At 45.4% G+C, this 21,451-nt stretch overlaps 1 protein-coding gene across 2 annotated transcripts in view; it reads left to right on the top strand.

Annotated features, from left to right (window-relative positions):
- Positions 1 to 21,451, top strand: part of FAM120A (family with sequence similarity 120 member A) — a 93,211-nt gene that overhangs the window by 27,196 nt on the left and 44,564 nt on the right. For both annotated transcript variants that reach the window (XM_088472728.1, XM_088472729.1), the window contains exons 2-6: positions 3,411 to 3,657; positions 7,892 to 7,974; positions 11,840 to 11,968; positions 13,047 to 13,143; positions 16,631 to 16,722. In XM_088472728.1, the coding sequence (XP_088328854.1) occupies positions 3,411 to 3,657; positions 7,892 to 7,974; positions 11,840 to 11,968; positions 13,047 to 13,143; positions 16,631 to 16,722 (648 nt within the window). The remainder of the gene's footprint in view (positions 1 to 3,410; positions 3,658 to 7,891; positions 7,975 to 11,839; positions 11,969 to 13,046; positions 13,144 to 16,630; positions 16,723 to 21,451) is intronic.

Genomic DNA, 21,451 nt, shown 5'->3' with positions numbered 1-21,451 from the left:
CCTACTTCCTCGGGTCCTGCGGAAATTCAAGTAGGATGGCTTCACACTCGTGCTGGTGGCTCCGGCGTGGCCCAGACGTCCTTGGTACTCCGATCTGAGGAGCCTCTCCATCGACGCTCCGTACCTTCTTCCTCAGCGTCGGGACCTGTTGTCTCAAGGGCCCTGCCTTTACCCGGATCTGGGTGGGCTGTCTTTGACGGCGTGGCTCTTGAGACAGCCGTCTTGAGGTCTCGGGGGTTTCTCCAGTTCGGTTATTGGTACCATGCTCAGGGCACGCAAGCCTGCTTCCGCACGGATTTACCACAGGGTGTGGCGCACTTACTTTCAGTGGTGTGAGTCCAGAAGCTATGATCCTCAGGTGTTCCGAGTTTCTAGAATCTTGGAATTTCTTCAATCAGGTTTGGACCTCGGCTTACGCCTTGCCTCTCTGAAGGTTCATGTGTCCGCTTTGTCAGATGTTCACATCTTTTTCCAAGGTGTTCTCAGGATCCAGCCTCCCTTCGTGCCTCCTGTGGCTCCTTGGGACTTGGCGGTGGTGCTACGGGGCCTGCAGGGTCCTCCTTTTGAGCCTCTTGAGTCAGTGGAACTCAAGTGGCTGATGTTTAAGACAGTTTTTCTCCTGGCAATTGCTTCTGCCAGGAGGGTGTCAGAATTGGGGGCGCTTTCCTGTCGCCCTCCTTTTCTGATTTTTCACCAGGACAGAGCGGTGCTCCGCACTCGTCCTGAGTTTTTGCCTAAAGTGGTCTCAAAGTTCCACATCAATCAGGAACTTCTTGTGCCAGCTTTTCAGTCACCTGATCTTTCAGCTGGTGAGGTTTCCTTAGATGTAGTCCGGGCCCTTAGAATCTATGTGGACCGGACTGCTTCGGTTAGGAAGTCTGATTCATTGTTTGTCCTCTTTGGTTTTCACAGGAGGGGTTGGCCTGCCAACAAACAAACGTTAGCCCGTTGGCTTTGTTCCGTTATTTGTGAGGCTTATGCACAGTAGGGTTTACCTGTGCCAGCCTCTGTTAAGGCTCATTCCACTTGTTCTGTGGGTCCCTCTTGGGCTGCTAGACGTGGCGCCTCTGCTGTTTAGTTGTGTAAGGCGGCCACTTGGTCTTCAATTCAGACTTTTTTGAGGTTTTATGCGTTTGACACCTTCGCATTTCAGGATGCATCCTTTGGGCGCCGGGTTCTCCTTTCAGCACAGGAGCGTCCCTGCACTTAGTTGAACTGCTTTGGGACATCCCCAAGATCAACCCTGTGGAGGACCCCCTATGGACCCTGAAGTAGAAAACAAGAGATATGGTAAGAACTTACCTTTGTTATCTCTGTTTTTACGAAGTCCATAGGGTCCACAGGGCGCCCGCCCTGACGCACCTGGCTTCATATGGGCTGTGTGGCTGGTCACCGGTTTTCCGTCTCCCATTTCTGTGAGTATGGTTTCTCGAGTGTTCCAGTCTTCCTTCTCTCTGTTTAGTCTCCTCCTCCGGCCTTGGCTGCTTACCAACTGAGGTGCTGTGGCTCGGGGGCGGGGTATAGAGGAGGACGGACCCAAGTGCATCCTGGGAGCAGCAAAGCTTTAACTGCGTGGTGCCCGTGGATCCAGATCCAGCTATACCCCAAGGTCAACCCTGTGGACCATATGGACTTCGTAGAAACAGAGATAACAAAGGTAAGTTCTTACCATATCTCTTGTTATTAAGCACTGCGATCAAGTCAGTGTAAAAACTTCCCATGTCACATGCGCCATGACACTACTTAATTATGCATTCCCATAAAACACCGTTTGCATAGTCAGACACGCCTGCGTTCGGATCTCCACTCCCCGGTTCACAAGCACCTTGTTACCACCCACAAACGCCTCATCCTGTCACTCAAACTAACGACCTGGCCAAGTTGAAGGAGAGAGATATTTCTGATCGTAATAGCTGGTTTGCGCACGCGCATTGTGAATTTTACGCATGCGCAGTTTAGCGAACATCCGTGGCGTACGACCGAACAGCCGCAACGACCGACTCTGAATGAGGTCCTAAATGCCAAGGTTGGTTGTAGAATATTTAGTATTCTTTATCTGGGCTGAATGAATTGACAAATAGGGAGTTTTTAAGCATTAGTTCATTCAGTCAAAGTATCAAAATGAGTGGGACATTGGGGTGCTTAGCAGTTTTTACCCATTGAAAAGTGCCCACTTAAGGGGGTATTCTGGCAGGTTTTAAAGCTTGCAAAATATGAACAGAACTGTGTGTCTAGATAGTTTTATTTTACAGCTTCTATTATCCTTTTAGCACCTAAATTCTGTTAGATGCCAAAGTTGGAGTAATCTAAAAATCTTTCTAATTTGTTTTTTAACAGCTATTTGCTTAGTAATTTTCTTTAGATGGAGCTCCCCGGATATAACTGAATAATGGGATTTTTGTTGCCGTTTCCTTGACCACTAATGCAGTAAAATCTTACCTGTTCTGGGGAGCCTGGTCTGTGGAGCAGATATAGGCCCTGCTACCCCTTTTATAGTATTATATAGTCAGTTTTTACCCAGTATAAACAAACTAAGGCCCTGATTCAGACCCACTCGCGAGCGGCTGTCCGCTCACAAGTGGGTCGATGGTCTGCACTGAGCATGCGCACGACGGAGGGAGCTCCGTCGTGCGCATGCGCCAGACGCGCCGAGCGAAGGACTTTCCTTCGCTCGTTGTGTCTGATCAAAGGGGGCGTGCTGTCGATGTTGATTGACAGCACTCCCCCTTTTGTGGGCGTGCCAGGGGCGTGCCTCCCTGACGGGGGCGTTCCCAAGGGAACGTCTACCGTCAGAAGCCGGCCCACTGACATCACTAGTGATGTCAGTGGGAGTGATTTTGGCTCTGATAGACCCAAAATCACTCCGGGCCTTGCGGTTGAAAACCTCAACCGCAGGCTCCGGCTCGCAGTGGCGATGGTCGCGATGGTCAAGACCATCGCGGCCATCAAACTGCACGCTCGTATAGGCTGTGGGTGGTGACCCACAGCTATACGAGCGTCCAGGAGGACGCTCCATAATTATGGAGGGCGGCCCTCATTCAGAGCGTGCGCTCTGCTCAGAGCGTACGGCTCTGAATGAGGGCCTAAGTATGTAGTGTTCTGTTTGTGATTTACTCTTTCCAGCTAATTTAGTACAGTATATTTAGTACAGTATATATCCTTTGTAATCCTGTTATCATCCTTTTTTCACCATGTTTTGTTTTATTTTCTTAATAAAAGTGTAGTGTATATAATATAAATATATTATGGCTGCATGTTAAATGATCTATGGTAGATGATTCAAACTGTTGATGAAGTTAGAAATGTTTAACGTCCTGTCCGTAAGGCACAGTGCTCTCCGTAACCTGCTTTATTTGTCCTTCACCAGAGTGTTAGCATAACATGTTTTCTCCTGTTCTGTTTTCTAACAGGTCGCACAGAGCATTGAAGATCATCACCAAGAAGTCATTACTTTCTGCCGTGAAAATGGATTCCACGGTCTGGTCGCCTATGACTCAGACTATGCTCTGTGCAACATCCCTTACTATTTCAGTGCCCACGCTTTAAAGCTAAGTCGCAACGGGAAAAGCATCACAACCAGCCAGTATCTGATGCATGAGGTGGCCAAACAGCTGGATCTCAATCCCAACCGGTTTCCCATATTTGCTGCTCTTCTAGGTAACTTCATTGGCTTCTCTCCATATTTATACATTCATATACTAGATGGTGTGGAAAAGCGTTTAATACAAAGTATAGGTTCCCGAGTCGCTGAAATCTTAAGTGTTGGCAAGACCCTTTAAGGAGTCAAGTAAGTAAAATAACTGACGTCAATGTATTTGGCTCTCTCGAATTAAGCACTAGATGTAGCTGCCATGTTTTGGACCAGCTGGCTATCTGTCTCCTGGCTTGGGGAAGCCCTGGCTTCCCCAACATACAATTCATCCCACTTATAGAAACAAAATTCAAAAAATCTCATAACTTAAGCTGGGTACACACCTATACAATCTTCCACCAGATATAGGGCGATCACGTATTGTATCGGTATATATGCAGGAGTGTTAGCTGATAAACGACTTGGGGCCGTATTCCTTTTGAAGAGAAAAGCCATTTCGACGTGTTTTTGGCGAAAACTTTTCGCCGATGACTTAATTTTCGCCTGTTTGGATTTTACTCTGTATTCAATTTGAAAGATTTTCCACCTAGGCGGAAAGTTAATGCAATGTAATAGGCGAAAAAGCTTCGCCTATGAATGGGAGGCGGAAAAAAGTGCAGAATTGGGGTTTTGGGGTGCAACGTTGCGGGAACCCCCGTGCAGCCTTCAGACAGTCCCCCAAAGGTAAACTGTCAATTTTTTTTTTTAAAAAACACTTAAGGACACCCCAAAAAATGACTTTAAATTTGGGGGCGGAAAAAAAAAAATGTTGGGGGACAAAGTTAAAAACTAGCGAACTTGACTCTGGGGGGGTCCCCAAGTATGCCCCAAGTGTATTTTTGATTGCAGGTGCTTGCTGCAGGTGGATTTTTCACGTTTTTTTCAACTTTACTTTAGGAACTTTTAAATATGCTGACCCCCATTTTCAAGTACCCCAAATTTGCTGGGACAAGTTATTTTCTGCAAAAAATACTCCTGAATACTATTCTGTACCACTTATACAAAAACGCTATTTAGCAGCTATTGACCCCGTTTAAAAACCCCAAATATCTTCAGCAAGCCAAATCGGGGGGTCCATAGTGAATCCCCATGTCAGAGCATCTTTTGGGGGGTGTCAGGCTGATTTCCCCAAAACTGTGACAGCACTTTCCGCCTGTTCAAGTTTCGCCGGGCCTGTTTTTTGCCTACTTCCATATTGAATATGGGATAAAATGGGGACGGCCGCGATACTTTTCCGCCTACAAAAGACGCGATTTAGGCGAAAAGTCTGGGAGGCAAAAAAGTATTGCTAATCCGCTCTAATTGAATACGGCTCTTATAATGCTCCTGCAACTGTTGGCGTCGGGAGGTTGCATCTTATGGGCTGTTTAATATTTGTCAGCCAGACTTCCTGGTCCCATAGAAGTCCGTACACACCGAGCTTGTACGGGCCTCGCAGGCAGCTGACTGGGTCATGCTAGGGGCACAGCACTTTGCTTATTGGGTAAATGCCCCCGATCAGCCGAGTGAACGAACAGGTGTGTACCCAGCTTTAGTGGGCAGTTCTATAAGAAGCTGTTACATTTCAGATTGCTAAAATGTGTTTCCCTTTCCAAGTAAAGATTTTTATCTGCAAACCTAAGCCATCATGGAGTTATTGCAATAGAATTCCTGAATGTACTTCTGCATATAAACCTGTAAAACCACACACCTTAATACAGTGTACATGAATTTTCTATTAAACATGAAAGAAGTGGATAGAGTAAAAAAATCTGACTCTGAAAAACACAGAAACTCTGTGTACTGTAGGTCATCCATCATTATATTTGCACTGTCAGGTCTTTTGTGTCTTTTAATTGATAAGGCACCTGAAAGGGAGGACAAAGGGTAGAGCCAGCTCATCTGTGTAAATACCTGGCTCTGTCTGCATTAATGCTCATATTCTTCTGCACATACAGTAAAAAAAAAAAAAGGCAGCACACATTCAAAATGCTATTCAAGGGATTGTCTTGTGTTTGAAAAATAAAATATATAAATTTACATGATAACCATGATGAGACGGTGAGAGATTTCAGGGCTTAAGCGTTTTTTTTCATTGCGTAACGCAATACGTTTCTTGCATACACCTCTTGCCATAGGCTTGGACCACTCTTTTCCATCTGTTTCAGCACCAGTTTAATTTATATATAGATTGTTACGCTAAAGGTGAGCATTGGTCGCTTTTAATAATTTTTTTTGTAATGATGTCACTTTTGAGAATGGAAAAATACATTTAAAAAATCCTGTTTGGTCTGCTGTAAGTGGTTATTGTTACCATGGAAAAGACATTTAAATGGCTTCACAGACCCCAAACATTCTTGAATTTGACAGAAAAAATTGAACTATATTAAAACCCATGTACTAAGACTGCCTGTCAGCAGTAAATGCAGTGGCTGAATAAATTGGCATCTAGCCTCTTTTTAGTTGGGACTCGGGGAGAGTCTGTCTGTGAAATAATCATTGCAGCACTGCTTGGAGAGGCCTGTTCTGTTGTCAAGGTTACGAAATCCTTCTGTGGGGCGTCAGGTGCTAATCTCCAATGGAGGCGGCCAAGCTCATTCTCTGGGCTTAGCCAGAAGTGCCTCGTTGTTCCTAATGCCGTGTAATGTGCTAATGAAGCAGCCGCCATGACTGAGGCATTGCAACCAGTGGAGAGAGAAAAATGCTCTACATCGTTATGTGTACACAAAGTTACATTGCGTTTAAATGAAGAAAAAGGTACTGATGAAAAAATAATCACATTGTTTTGCTGGTTTTCAGTGTACATGCCGTGGTACATAGTATATATTTTTCCTTTTCCCTGTTACCACTCCCTTCTCCCACACTGGCGGGAGAGAAAGATGCACCTTGAACCATGAACTGCTTGGTACTAATTTATGTCGGTGTAACACCCAGAATCGCCCATTGCAGTGTTTTATTGAAGGTCGGTGACTTTATACAAATGGCGCTACGTAGTCCTGCCCTTGTATACATCCGTGCGTACGAATGCGCAAGGACTGAGGCTCCCACTTTCAGCATCCAGGGATGCAGTAATACCGATTGTTGTCTTTAGATGGCACCATCGAAACTTGCATCGGCCCTATGGCAGGCGCAGTTTCTCTGTCTGACTATACCCTCCTTAATGTGCAGCTCTGTACACAGCCGGTGTCACTGACATGCTAGTGGCACTCCCATAACCCGCCCATTAAATGGACCATTTCTGCGTGCATTGCTAGCCACCTCCCAGCAGCGCCCTAAACTTATCCACAACTTTTCTGATACCATGCACCTAGATCGCAACAGTGCCTTTGTGCGCACATTGCGTCCATCTCTAAATCAGGTCCGTGATCTCAGAATATGGGAGAGTGAGGATAATGAGTAAGAGTAAAGCATGACCAATGTAGATCTAAAAAGGGTTGTGCGATTTAATCTAAATAGATGGTTTTAGTTTTCTGACTTGAGTGATTTCAGCTGTGTATTTATATAACGAAGGCCCAGATTTATCAACAAGTGATATCCTTGTTATCACTCGCTATGAATCTTAAATGGTGCTCCAACCAATCAGCTCCTAACTGTCTTTTTTAAAACACATGAGAGGAGCTGATTGGTTGGAGCACCATTTAAGATTTGTAACGGGTGATAACGATATCACTCGTTAATAAATATGGGCCTAATGCTGGGTACACACTGGACGATCTGTTCAGTGAACGTTATCGCTGAACGACCTCCCTTGAAATTCCTGGTGTGCTGGATGAACGATATTGTTCATCCACACAGCAACGATGAGCGACCAACAATCGTTCTCCTATATAAAGAAAAATGACGATATCGTCCAGATTAGCCTGCATGCATGCCCGATGGATGATATCATTATCGTCCTGCGGGAGCGCGCATAGTCGGTCGTTCATTGCATACAAACGGAACGATATATCGTTGAACGATATCGTCATGATATATCGTTCCGTGTGTAAGCACCTGAAGTTTTTTTTTCATGGAAGATGGAATAAAAGATGCAGAATGGTCTTATACAAGTTGTATTTAAGCTCCTCTAAAAGCAAAAAAAAACTTTTTACCATGTGAAAGGTGTATTTGAGGGGTTATAACTTGCAGGCACTTAACTTGGGTGACTCACATGACATCTATCATAAGTGGGTACACTAGAGCAGACCATATAATTATGGTCTGTGAGTCTGATTTCCAGGGGCTATAGTACATTTGTTGCTATTTATTGGGTTTGCTCTTAATTGTAAGTTTGTCTCCTAGGTAACCACATTTTACCGGATGAAGATTTAGCCGCTTTCCATTGGAGCTTACTTGGACCAGATCATCCATTGGCTTCACTGAAAGTATGAAATTACCAATAACCTAATAATGCTCTCATTTGCATGATTGCTCTTGCATAATGTTTAGTGGTGATTCATTTCCTACAATAAAGTACAAAAAGTACATCACGAAGTGCTTTGATTAATATTCATAACTTGGTCTGCAATGCAAAGGTGACTTTAATATACTTAATCTTAAACTATTTTCACACAATCTTGTACCTTTTTTTTTTTCTTTTTTTTATTTACAACAAAGTGTGTAGAACAACCCCCATCCTAATGTATGTTTGTATTGCAGTTTTATTAAGTTTCAATGTAGCTTAGTTTTTTTTTTTTTTTTTCCTTTCAAATGAGAGTATTTTTGTTTCAGTGGTCCTAATTGTAAAAGTCTGCTGCATGGGACATGGTTTTGATAGTGCTGGTTGTCGGGGTGGTGCTGGATGTCATTTAATCTCTGGCTGAGTTAAATGTAGTGTAGAACGGAAGAATGAAGCTGTATGTATTCAAACACAAGAGGATATTATTACGCACATTGTGAGTAATTGCGTGAGGATAAACCTTGCTTGTTTTTGCTTGCACCTCTGTGGGATTGAGGGATACATGTTGACGGGGAAGAGGAGAGTAAAGAACTTGTTTTCGGTAAAAGAAGAGAGAGAATGAGAACTGGGTGGGTTGTGTGAGAGAAGTAGAAATGTGGTGTAGGGGTATAGTATTGCAAAGCAAGTTTATTGACAGATAATGTCGCTGTTGAAGTAGTTAGCAAAGTGAGCAATGAGGGGAATGGTTGTGGGGTTTGGTAGAGGCTCAACAGGCATTGTGTGGTTGGTGCGTTCGGTGGATATTACGGATATATAGTAGGTTTGTTTGCTCAGAGAGTGGTGTAGCGAGAAGGCAGGATACATTTATGGTGGATGAGGTCTGTTGGAGTGAGGTTGTTCCATTGGCACTTGGTGGTATGGGAGCACATTTGTAGGCAATGGGATTGTTTTGGATTTCAAAGTTTGGGGTTGCGGTGTTTGAGATGATATGTGGTGGCTGGACCTGAGCTGAGTGTAGTGTTGTAGAATGAGACTGCAGCAAAACAATTTGGAAGTAGGAGCGAGTGGTTCAGGTGAGTGAGAGATGAAGATTGTATCCAGGCTGTTTAGTTGTTGCTTTGTACACAGATTAGGGTGTAGGAGACAAGGTGAGGTAGAAGGAAAATAGATTGTGGTCAGAGCAGGAAGCCAGGACCTCATTCAGAGCCGGACGCTATTTGCGCTCGCTCGTTCAGTAAAAAGGGGTGGCTATTCAAATGAACCGTTCGCTCTTTGCGGTCTGTTCACGCCTCTAGGTCTGAACGAGCGAACAAAACTTGCAGTCGTTTTTTGGAAAACTACGCCCCCTGGCCGCTCGCATCCTACGTCATGTCCGCTATTTATTAGATTAATCGAGTACATCGACCAGCATATGAACTGCTCGCTATTCTTGTGGTTGGTTTTTCCTACCGCAATCTTGCGAGCAGTTCTGACTATAAAATAACCCAGTGACGTGGTCAATGACGCTGCTGTTTTAATTATGCACACCCATAAAACGCCCGTTTTGACCTTTAAGCACGCCTGCGTTCGGATCTCCACTCCCCGTTTTCAAGCACATTCCCCTGTTACCACCCACATACGCCTCCTCCTGTCACTCAAAATAGCAGGCATTCACTATTTAGCGAACAAACGATTTCCGGCCGCACTGACTGGTTCGCGCATTAGTATTACGATCCGTGCGCATGCGCAGTTGAGCAAACATCGCTCGGAACGAACGAGAGGCCGCTTACGAGCGGCTCTGAATCAGGCCCGAAGTCCAGGGAGTATCCATCACAATAGTTGGGAGATGATGTCCACTGGGAGGCACTATGTGATGAAATAAATATAAGGAGTTTAGAGGCGGCAATGTTAGTAGGAGTTTGGTACAGAATGCCAGCACTCAGGATACCGGCGCTGAGAATCCAGACGCTGGCATCCCGACTGGGTTAAAATACCGACACCGGCCAGTGAGTACCCTACCCCTAACCCTCCCCCCCACAGCAGTCTAAATTTATTTGTGTGACGTCTAGGTTGGTTCAGGGCAAATGTCGTTGGCAGCAGGAGATGAAGGAAATGTTAGGTGAGGGGTAGTTCCAGTGGGGAGAGAGCATTTGACCAGGGATGTGTTAAAGGGGTGATAGAACTGAGAGATGAGAAGAGGGGAAAGATGTGCGCCAGGCCGGGAGGTCAGAGGGAAGCCCACCGTGATATTAAAGGGAGGATAGTAGTAGAATTGGATTAGGGTAGATGAATGGGCTAGTACAGGATAGAGAATGGGTGGTAATAATAAGGAGATTGCTAAACAGGTGTGAGAGATGGAATAAGTGGTATAAGATTGTTTATGTAAGTGTTCACACCACTCCTGTATTATATACTCACTGAACTCCTATTCAGAAACTATAGGGTTGCTTCTCTTTGTGGCGAGACTCATGACAGACACCTGCCAACACAAATCCCCCTCTCCTGTGGCATGTCCTGGTGTCCCGTGTCCCGTTGCAGCCTCAGACTCCTACTGCACGTCATGTGACTCCCGTTCATGCCGCAGGTGAGTTTAGTTTTTGTTGGGGTCTTCTTGGTAACCATGTCATGTATGCGTGTTGAAAAGAATATAGTGCTTCGGGGGCCTTAAGCTTTTTGTACAGTATGTACCTCTTTTCTACTTTTGAATGAATAAGTAAATACTTCACTGTCGAAAGCAAAAGTTGTTGCCTCCATTTTATTCATGTATTTATTACAGAAAATCATCTGGATCCTATGTTCTTTAACATTTCTGGGTCACATAATCACTCTTCTTTGTTAGCACTTCACACGAGTATTAGGTGTCCGGCTGAGGGGAGTTGTCCACCAGCCAGCACAATTAATCTTTGGGTTGGGAGGAAAATGTAAATCTTGCCTGTACTGCATGTTATGTTACATAGACTGAGTAGAGTTTGTACAGCAATGCCATAGAGACAAGAGGGCGGGATTGCTTTAAGGTCTGTGCATTCCCTACTGATGGGTACTGAGATTCTCTGTGTAATGTCTAGGGACTGTAGGTTTTGCGTGGCAGATCCTCTCCCTATGGTTTCTGCTATATAGATCTATAGATGTTTTGTGTATATAATAGTTTCCTTCTATGATATGAGCTGTTTACGGATGGCTGCATTCACTTTTTAAAATGTCTGTTATACAGTGGTATTGTTGAAATACAGCATGAGGCATTTCGCTGAAGAAAGACATGACTTTTTTATGTATAAATAAGTTTATAGAAAGTACATAAAGCAAGAATATTGTTCATTCTAGCACCCTGCACCTGTCACAATCCGTGCAGTTCCTCTTTCCAGCCTGGGCTGTCGCTCTCTGTTCTGGAGCTTCTAGCACACTCTGGGCTGTATCTCAGCAGTTTGTTGCATCAGCTGAGTGTCCTAGAAGCACCAGAGGAGCGTGCGACACCCCAGACAAAAAAGAGGAACTGCACAGGTGCAGGGTGCTAGAATGAACACTACAAGACGTGCACAGATCCCGTGTAACTTACGACTAGTGATTAGGTCCAGAACATAGTTTTGCAAAACCTACATTTTTATACTTTGTGGAATTTTATGTTGTGCTGGACCACCAACCTAAGTCACCCCTGCAAGTGTCCCGAGGCACCCCAGGGTGCCACGGCGTGCAGTTTGGGAACCACTGCCTTAACCCAAGATTAGATATCTGCCAGGGACTGCAACCTTTTAAGTGGCTGCTCCAGCATGCTATGCCAGTTGTCGCTGGTTTGCATGATTAGTCATACCGTGATGCATTATACCAGTCGTGTGTAATGGGCTAGCTTGTATTGACTGGCTCTCTTTCACTCGTAGGTTCGTGCTCACCAGCTAGTTTTACCCCCATGTGATGTTGTAATCAAAGCGGTTGCTGACTATGTGCGCAATATCAAGGATACAAATGATTTGGATGCAATCTCTATGGATGTTTTTCAGCACTCACAGGTAAATAGTATATAGATTTATTTATTTAAAATTCTCCTCCTTTTATGGGTGGTTATGTCTCCAGTACGACATTGTGTAGTGTGAGAGATGTCATTAGTAAATCCACTGTAAAGGACCTCTGTCTAATCACCTATGAATCCTTCTACCATTGCATTCCCTCAGCAAGTTTGTTATAGTGTCATTAGAGTAAGATGTTTTGTAAAAAGAAAATAAAGAATAAATATGCGCTCTGCAAAATTCCGTTACCATTGCAATAAGTCTGCATTACTGTGGTCGGCAATGGTTAGATGGGATTACCCACTCTGCGATAGAATTCAAGATTTCTTTGGCATATGCGTCCCCATTTGGCCATTTGTTTAATAAAAAATGGACGAACACCCCTCCTTTCTATCAAATGTATATTAAAATGACACTGCATCAAATTGGTAACAAACCAGGATATCTTCATGTACAGATTTTTTTTTTATTTATGGGTGTTATATGGCATGAATAAACCAATCATTGTCCTTTTTTATTTTCTTTTATTTTTTTTTATTTTTTTTAGTACAGGTTTTGCATTTTGTAGAATAAGCTTTGTGCCTCGATTGATTACAGTGCTAAACAGTTGGGTCTAAATCGGGTGGGCAATAAGCCCAGCTGTTGGAGAACTGCGCATCCCAGCATGCAGTGCCACAATTTTGCTATTTGGCCATGCTTAAACTGTTGCAGGGTGTGCTGGGATGTGTAGTTCAACAGCAGCTGGAAGGCCGCTTATTGCTCACCTCTGGTCTAAATACTAATGGCATTTTTTTTTTTCTTTAATGGGCTTTAAATAGTACAATGGTGACAGGTTATCCATAGACGATAGCTACTTCTCACTATCTGCTAAGGTTAGGGTGATGTCATTGCCATTAGTGCTATTGGATGAGTGCGTGATTTGGTGCCTAAATATTGTAGGGGAAGAGGGTGACTTGGGTAAAAAGAATGTAAGGCTGGAATTATGGAAGAATTGTGCTAGTGATATAAGAGGAGCTTATATCTTGATTTATATCTAAACTAGTACAATAGAAGTGTATTGAAAATAATTATTGTTTTTCAGTCCAGAACAGATGACAAAGTTTCCCGGTTCAGGAGAGCTGTCGCTTACTACAGGGCCACCAACAAGCCACTGCCATACCCACCAGCTCCGTACCCTGGTAAGTCTGGTGTTTGAATAACTGTGCTTGAACATTAATACATTTCAAGACATTGGTCTTAAATTATTTATTCTTGCTTGCCATCATGACTGCTTATTTTCAGTGAATGTTATTCCACAGTAGTTCATGTCTTGCATAGGTTTTTTTTGTTGTTGTTGATATTTTGATGATTCTGTGATGAATAAACGGTTTGCTATGGGATATATTAAGTTGGCTGCAGGGTTCAATTTGAACCTTGCAGCTATCTTGTCCCATAAAGGTGCATGCAAATAAACAAGATAGGGTTCCTGCACATATTGATGACCACTAATAGTACGTTTGAACCAAGGTTCCTGATAAATACAGGCGATTCTATAGATATTGGTTACATCTCCAAGTTGCTTTGTCTTATATTTGACAATTTGAGTTCCCCCTATCTCCTTCCATCTGCCCACTTCCATTGTTGGAGTTCTCTCCTCCACCTCTGTCCTGGCTTCAGCTGCTGGTCTAGTTGACCTTTGCAGTGGGTAAGTTATTGCTGCAGATTGATTGCAGCATCACCCAATTCTTTCTACAGTGTCTCAGGCAAGGAAGGTGAATTTTCAGCCATGGTTTGCTGGGCAATTCATGATAGTGATGAGGATGGTCCTGTGAAAGTGAGTTTTTGGGGGCTGTTACTTGAAGACACTAAATTAGAGGTGACCGGACTAATGCATAGTCTGGCAAATAGGAGCTGCTGTTATCCCAGCAACAATTACTGTTTGGTCAAAATGTCTACTGTGCTCCAGAGTCCTGTGCCTGCTGTGACCTGCTACTAGACTTTATTCAGCCTGTACAGCAGACCTCTCACGTCACTGCCACATAGACAAGAATTCTAGAAGAATCAAAGAAATACTAAGATTAGGCGTGCTACATGGAGGTCCACAGTCATATATGCGCCAAATGCCAGACCAAATTTCCTCTGGACTAATCGGGTTCTGCATTGTTCAGCAGATCCAGATGGCATGCAATCCCTGAGCCAAGGCGTGTCCAATTCCAGTGCATTTGCTTCTTGTTGGTAAGGTCACACGCCCCTCTGCAGCGTCACACAACACTCTCTCTTTCAGCCAGAGCCGTGAGATGAATAATGGAGCACTGGTAAAAGTGTTTTTTTGAAGCAGCTCCTTGTATCTGGGGTACATTTTTAAACAAGTGTTTTATACCATACCTGAAAGTACAATTTGAGACTGTCTTCTAATAAGCCTGTTTTCTTCCTCTGGTCCATGGGCTGGGTCTTTAAAGTAACACTCAGAAGACCAATCTGATGCAGGTTGCCTTTAATATCTGGGGTGCATTGTACTACTTCGAAAGACCTAGGTCTTGATTTTTACCATATTATAGACCAGATCCTTAGCCAGTTCAGTGGTGGTGTGCAGATGGATGTAGGTGGTGCCTGTCATACCATCTTAGATCGAACAGTCCTGGTAGACATCTCTTGATAACTCTGCCATCTTCAGCAATCCCTGCTTCCAACAGGGCCTAACAGCAAATCTTTAGAGCCATGGCTATTAAAATAAAATGGTCTCGCCAACCTTTTTACTCAGACCATGGCTTCAGACAAGGAAACCTACTTTCCTGTGTCTGTTGTAGAAAGTGGAATTCCCAATTTGCCCTAGAACACTGTTTTTCAAATTTGGTTCCTCGGGATCCCTAACAGTTCATGTTTTCCAAACCACCTAGGTGTTGCAGAAGTATATTCATAACAAACTGTCACAGTTTAAAAGCTGCGTTGCCTTCATTCCTGACGCACTCTACAGATCACAGGTGGTCTAGAAAACCTGAAATGTTTGGCATCCTAAGGATGGAGCTTGAGAAACACTGGCTTGGAACTGTGTTTTCTATTCCAAGTATTTTGTTTCTCTTGTTTTCTCCTTTCCTCACAGAGAGGCAAAAAAAATGTCTGAGCAATGTATGACCACACTGCTGTTTTAATGCATTCTATTTGCAATTTGTTGCCCTGTTATAGTTTTGGCTAGCCAGGTCTCAAAGCTGCAAGTTTTTCCCCTTCCTTCATTTGATTCCCTAAAGGTGTTCACTCCTTGTTCTATTGGTATGCAGTCGGGATGCTGATGGTCTAAATGCCGACCGTCAGCATCCTGACTGTCTTAAAACCGGCAAGGGTCTAATGACAGGCGTCAAAATCCCTTAGGTTAGGTTTAGGCTGGGGGGAAGAGGGCTTAGGTTTAGGCACTTACAGGTGGGTTAGGGTTAGGCACTTGGGGGAGAGGTTAGGGTTGGGCACCCCTAAGGGAGGGTTAGGGTTGGGGGGGGGGGGGTTTGTTAGGTTAGTAAATAGGAAAATACTTACCTGTCAGGATTAGAACAGTCTGTCTTCCAGTGTCGGCATTATCATAATCATACCGATCCCGTTCTGTTTGCAACCCCAAGTAAGCAATGCTTCGCTCCTGGGAAGCTATGTTTTGTCTTCAATCAGACGTTCTGGGACTCAGGATGCTTTAGGAAAAAACATAAAAATTAGTTGATGTCTTGCAGGCTGATTATGAACTCTGAGGTTCTGGTTCCCAGTTTATTATTAAGCTTTACTCCATTCCCTTTGAAATTGTGGCTTTGGGACTTGCTGTGGTATGTTAGATCAACAATTCTCATGTTGATGTGAGAATGTTGACATGGATGAAATTAATCATATCCATATGGATTACATGTCGACATGATAAAGGTCTACCTAATGTCCCTGGTGGCCCAGCGGTTACTAACCTAGCCCCAGCGGCACTGTAAACTTCCCGGAGGTCATGGGACCTGGCAGCACGATCTGATGCTTTGGAGCTCCAATAAGTATAACTGCTCTAATCCATAACCCTTCCCCTAGTACCTTCCCTCCTTCCCCACGTAGCCTAACCCTAACATCCCCCTAGTGCCTAAACCTGTCAGCATTCTGAGTGTCAACATTTCAGATGTCAACTTGTTGGACCATGTTGATTTTGTGGTGTTGACATGACAAATGTCGACCATGTGACTGGATACCCTCTGGGACATCCCACATATATGTATCCTTACCCCTGAAGGTAGGGGGACACGGGTATAAGGATTTTGTACAAGCCATTTCTAAAGGGGAGCAGTGGTACAGTACTGCTGTGAACTCCAAATATAAAGTGGGACATCATACACACAAATAAAATGTGTTAACTGCTCCAGGACTACATAGGTATCCTCTGATTTGTGTCTAAATAAACAGTTTTGTTGAAACATCTAAAGGTAATGGACCTTTGAAGACATTATTTAGCTCTGTAGCCTGCCACCCTCCCATAAGCTTATTTTTCAGCCCAGCGTGTGTCTCATTACCTTATTAGGATCACTTTGTACCCAGAAAGCTGTGGGGAATCTGTACTTCAGAGAAGATGTGGTAGCAGGTGGTTTCATGTCTGAGAAGCTGGGCTAGCTCACTGATGATTTTCTCTGTATATTTTATCATTACAGAGCATTAATGGTGTGTGTTTATTATTTTGCGCAGGAAGACCACATCCAGGCAGAGACCATGGTATGATGCAGGTTTGCCCGCCTTCTCAAATGGTTCCTCCGGCTTCCGTACAATCAAAGTCTATGGTAATTACTATCCCTGACCTTTCATTTTATTTTAGTGTAATGATTTAAAGAGTACAGTCTTTGCTTGACTTACCTGGCCAAACCTTGCACGTGTGCTCACAGGGCTTTACAGCAAGCCCATGGCATTTTGTCCACAAGCTAGGAGCTATGGTGAGCTGTGCTAAGAGTGTCATGGTTTAACTAAAGATTGTGGGATTTTATATAACTACCTCTACTACACACAGATCAATTTATACCACATTCAGTATATGAAGCTAAAAGTCATAATCCGATCCCAAAATGTTATGTAATCTATACCTGGGTGGAAGACCTCTATACTTACCTTGCAGCTGTTATATGACCTGTACATAATAAGTTCCACCTTGAACAGTATACAAAGCTGACCCAATGCAGGAACATACCTGCTCTCACTAAGCATATCTGGTGCAAGTAAGCTGAGCCATATCTGGTGCTAATGCTCATCTGGCGCCAATTCTCATCTGGAAACCCGATGGTTTGCATACAAGTCTGATGATGATGAGGGGGGAGTGACTGTGCAAGACCTCTACTGCACAAGACCCCTACTGCACACGAGCAGAATGGGTCTTGCGAGATCGTTTGCAGTGCTCTCAATCTGCAGCCCCCTTTTGGGGGCGGGGCGTGACAACACTGTTTTGTAGGTGTGCCGAGGCCAGGGTCTGCGTCTTCTGAAACAGATTTCCTGACCCCAGGTGAGAGCACTTCCAGCAGATGGGGTTTACTAAGATGGCCGATGGTGATCCCATGCTATGTCTTGGACACAGAACTTGAATCTGTGATGCCGACAGGAGGCGTCTTTTACGCCTCCTGCGGCATTAGCATATTTTAGCCTCGCTGCTGCCTCCAAAGACACAGCAGCGATGCCTATAGTGTACAGCTCTGAATCAGGCCCTGTGTACCAATATTTACATTGCAATCTGCCAATATACTCACTCTCCTGATTAGTTTAAACGGTTTAGCCAATATACACAATATTACAAATGTCAACCATATACACGAGTACTTGTATCTACAGTATGAGTCACATTTGCTTCCAGACTTGCAGTTTCGAGCTTTCAGTATATATGTGCTTGCAATGCATACCTTAAATGTTTCCTCTCGTTGAGTCCCTCAACCTGCTTTAGCCATGGCAACCCCCTATTTTTGTCCACTTTTTTTTTTTTTTTGTTAAAAAGCATTACGTCCACTGAGCCTTGGAGATGTATCAGCCTGCACTGTAACTGGCTGATAGTGAGTAGTTTCCTGTCCTTCACTGGTCCTACTTATCAGACAGGGGTACATTATGGGAAGAAAGCTAAATTGCTTCAGAAGCTCGGGAGTGGGATCCCACCAATGCAGGGAGAGAATGCAAAGTTACATCCTGACATCCTTTGCACCAATGGCAATGTTTGTATGCCGTGCGGTTTGAAAATTGCACCAGAGACTAATTATGTTATATTTCTACTGCAGGTTCCATAGGGTATCCACAGGATACCTTGGGTATAGGCGATGGCAGTTGTCATCGGGCACCACCTAGTCAAAGCTTTTGCCCCAAGGATGCATCGGGGCCCCCTCTTCTATACCCCGCCCCCAGGCACCTTCAGTTTCGTAGGTTCCCGGACGGAGTCGGGTCACTGCATGGAGGGGCTGTTACAGCCCCAGAAGATCTTCAGAGCGGATAGCACGGACCGTCCAATGGTACCCATCCGGGGATCTCGGCGGGCTTCTGGGTGTTTCCGCTAGGAGGGACCCTGGCGGCCCGGGACTGTGGCCGGGCTGCACAGGGGTTCAGAAGGTAAGCAGCAGGCGTCTGCGGAAGGTGCCCGCTGGTGCACAGTCCTCCATTGTCCCCAGGGTTGGGGGCTCCCTGGGGACGGCAGCATGTGGTGCCAGGCACTGAGCCTGCGCTACCACTGGACCACCAGAGACGTTGGGCTGCAGCGTTAAGGAATACGCTCCAGCATCCCGGGGGTTAATAGCATGCCATAGGCGGGCGCCTTCACCGTACAGCACAGCCGGCTTCTCCCCCGCTGCACACAGCGCCTTTCCACTGCGGTCTGGCGGGCTTTTTCAGCGCTCCTCCTCCGGGCCCGCCTCCTCTGAGTTCTCTGGTGGCCATTTTAGGGCAGTTAACACTGGTCTCATCGAGCAGTGCGGAGCCTGGGTCACCCTGCATACCTCTCCTCCAGAAGGTCAGCGTATGTAGCACTTTTCCTACCAGACTTCAGGTCTGTTTCGTTGATTGTGATTGTAGTGCCATTAGTGCAGGTGGTTATTCTGCATTGTATGTGACTTATACTAGCGCTGTTTGACTGTATTTTCTTTGTCAGCCATTTTGCTCTCCCTATACCTTTCCTCCTCTCAGCCCTCACGGTGCCAGTACTGTCAGGGTGGAAACTTACCTCAGTTAAAGGTGTTTTTCTATGTGGTGGGTCACATACAGCAACTATGTCTGGGGGTGATGATTCTGTGCAGATTGGTGCCCCTCTGCTGCTTTCCTGCTCCAGATGTAAAGCAGGCATCGGGGAGGGAGATGTACTTAATGGGGGCTTATGTACAACATGTTCTGCCCTTTCATGTACACCTGCTGTTTCTAACTCTGCGCAGGAGCCTCCCTAGGCTTGTTTTGCACAAGCCATACATACCTTTGTGGAACGGTTGGCAGCTCCCCCCGCGTTCCCCCCCAACTGGGGTTCACGCAGCAGGTGGTAGTTCAATCTCCCGTACAGGGGGTAGATGATGGCGGTGCAGTGCCTACCTCCACAGCCAGCACCTTCTCAGGTGTCTCCAGAGCCTATGTGGGTTAACTCCTTCTCTACCACGGTTCAGAACCTGACAGATGTTTCAAGGTGAATCCCCGCTTAGGTCTGCTAAGGAACAACTAATGTCTCAGTCAACGCACTATGATGAGGACGAATTGCCGTCGGACGAAGAAGAGATACATGACTTGTCTGACTCTGAGCCCCCCCCCAGCGGGATGCTGAGCCCAAGTCAAAAATGTATGTCCACGGTCTCATACGTGCGGTATATGTGGCCATGGAGATTGGGGACGAGGAGCCTGCGGCAGCTGTCCAAACATGCCTTTTTCACGGATATTAAAAGTAATTCTGCAAACTTTCCTCTGTCTGATCAGTTGGTGGATCATTTAGAGGAGGCTTGGAAATCTCCAGGAAAGAGTTTCCAACCTCAGACGTTTGGCTTGCGCTTATCCTTTTGAGAAAAATTATTTCTCTAAATGGGAGACTTCCCCTCAGGTGGACTCTCATGTGACACGCCTGGTTAAGAGTGCGACTCTGCCCATGCCGTCCATGTCCTCTTTGAAAGACGTTATGGACAGGAAGGTGGAGGTGTGTTTAAAGTCCATTTATTCCCTTTTAGGAGGGACTTCCAGGCCAGCTATGGCCGTCTGCCGGGTTGCCAGGGCCATGGAATGCTGGGCGAACTCTCTGGAGGCATCTTTCCCCTTGGATGCTACCAGTGAGCAAATAGAACTGGTAGGTTATCTCAGGGATTCAGCTACGTATATTAATGAGGCTGCTTTGGATGTTAGCCTCTTAACGTCCAGGATTTCAGCTACGGCCATTTCGGCGCTTTGCTCCCTATGGTTACGATTTTGGAGAGCAGATGCTGAGCAAAAGAAGGGGTTGGAGTGTTTACCCTTCAATGGAAAGGTCTTGTTTGGTCCGAATTTGGACAAATTTGTGGACACCTTGGCAGCTGCAGAATCTGCTTGTCTCCCCTCAGCCCTGGTTCCATCGGGTTCTGGGACCTCGTCCTTTCAGAACTATCATCCTCAGGGAAAACCTAAGGTTCAGTCCTTTCCTAGGCCATCAGGTGCCAAGAAGTTTACCAAACCCAAGAAACAGGCTTGGAGCACCAGACGTCCGGCTGCCAAGTCTGCCGATAAGCACTCAGCCTGACGGGACGGGCCTCCCCTTGGGGGACCCCAAGGTGGGGGGCCAACTTTCTTCAATTCGCCCAGTGCTGGTGGCAGACCACCACAGACACTTGGGTAAGGGAAGTGGTGTCTCATGGGTACGCCCTCTCCTTCTGCAGAAGGCCTCCTCATCAGTTCTTTAGCACGGGACTTCAGTCAAACCAGGACAGAGCCTTGGAGATCCAGAAAGTAATACGCTCTATGCTCCAAGCAGGAGTCATAGTACCGTTACCTCAGAGGTGAACGGGTTACTATTCCAACCTCTTTCTGGTTCCGAAACCAAACGGTTCATATCGGCCTATCCTCAATCTCTGAATACCTCGGTTCAAGATGGAAACCCTGCGGTCTGTTATACTGGCTATGGAACCTGGGGATTTTATGGTGTCTCTGGATATTCAGGATGCATGCCTGCATATTCTGATTGCTTTGGCTCACCAGAGGTTTCTCAGGTTCACTGTTTTACAGCAACATTACCAGTTTCAGGCCCTGCCTTTTGGCCTGTCTACGGCACCGAGGGTGTTTACCAAAATTATGACAATTATGGCGGCTCATCTGCGGCTGTAGGGCGTCCACCTGTTGCCATACCTGGATGACCTTCTGCTACTAGCAGCGTCTCCAGAGTTACTTCACCGCCATCTGCAACATATGATCTCGGTGCTGCAGAATCATGGTTGGCTGATCAACTGGAAGAAGTCCTCCCTGACTCCCTCCCAAAGTATGCTCCATCTCGGAGTGCTGTTGGATTCTCAACAGCAGCGGATCTTCTTGACCAAGGTCAAGATCTCCAATTTGCAG

Source organism: Taudactylus pleione, unplaced genomic scaffold, assembly GCF_031769625.1.
Source record: "Taudactylus pleione unplaced genomic scaffold, aTauple2 ptg000128l, whole genome shotgun sequence".
NCBI lineage: Eukaryota > Metazoa > Chordata > Amphibia > Anura > Myobatrachidae > Taudactylus > Taudactylus pleione.
Note: the sequence above shows the minus strand (reverse complement) of the source record. Positions and strands in the feature narration are given on the sequence as shown.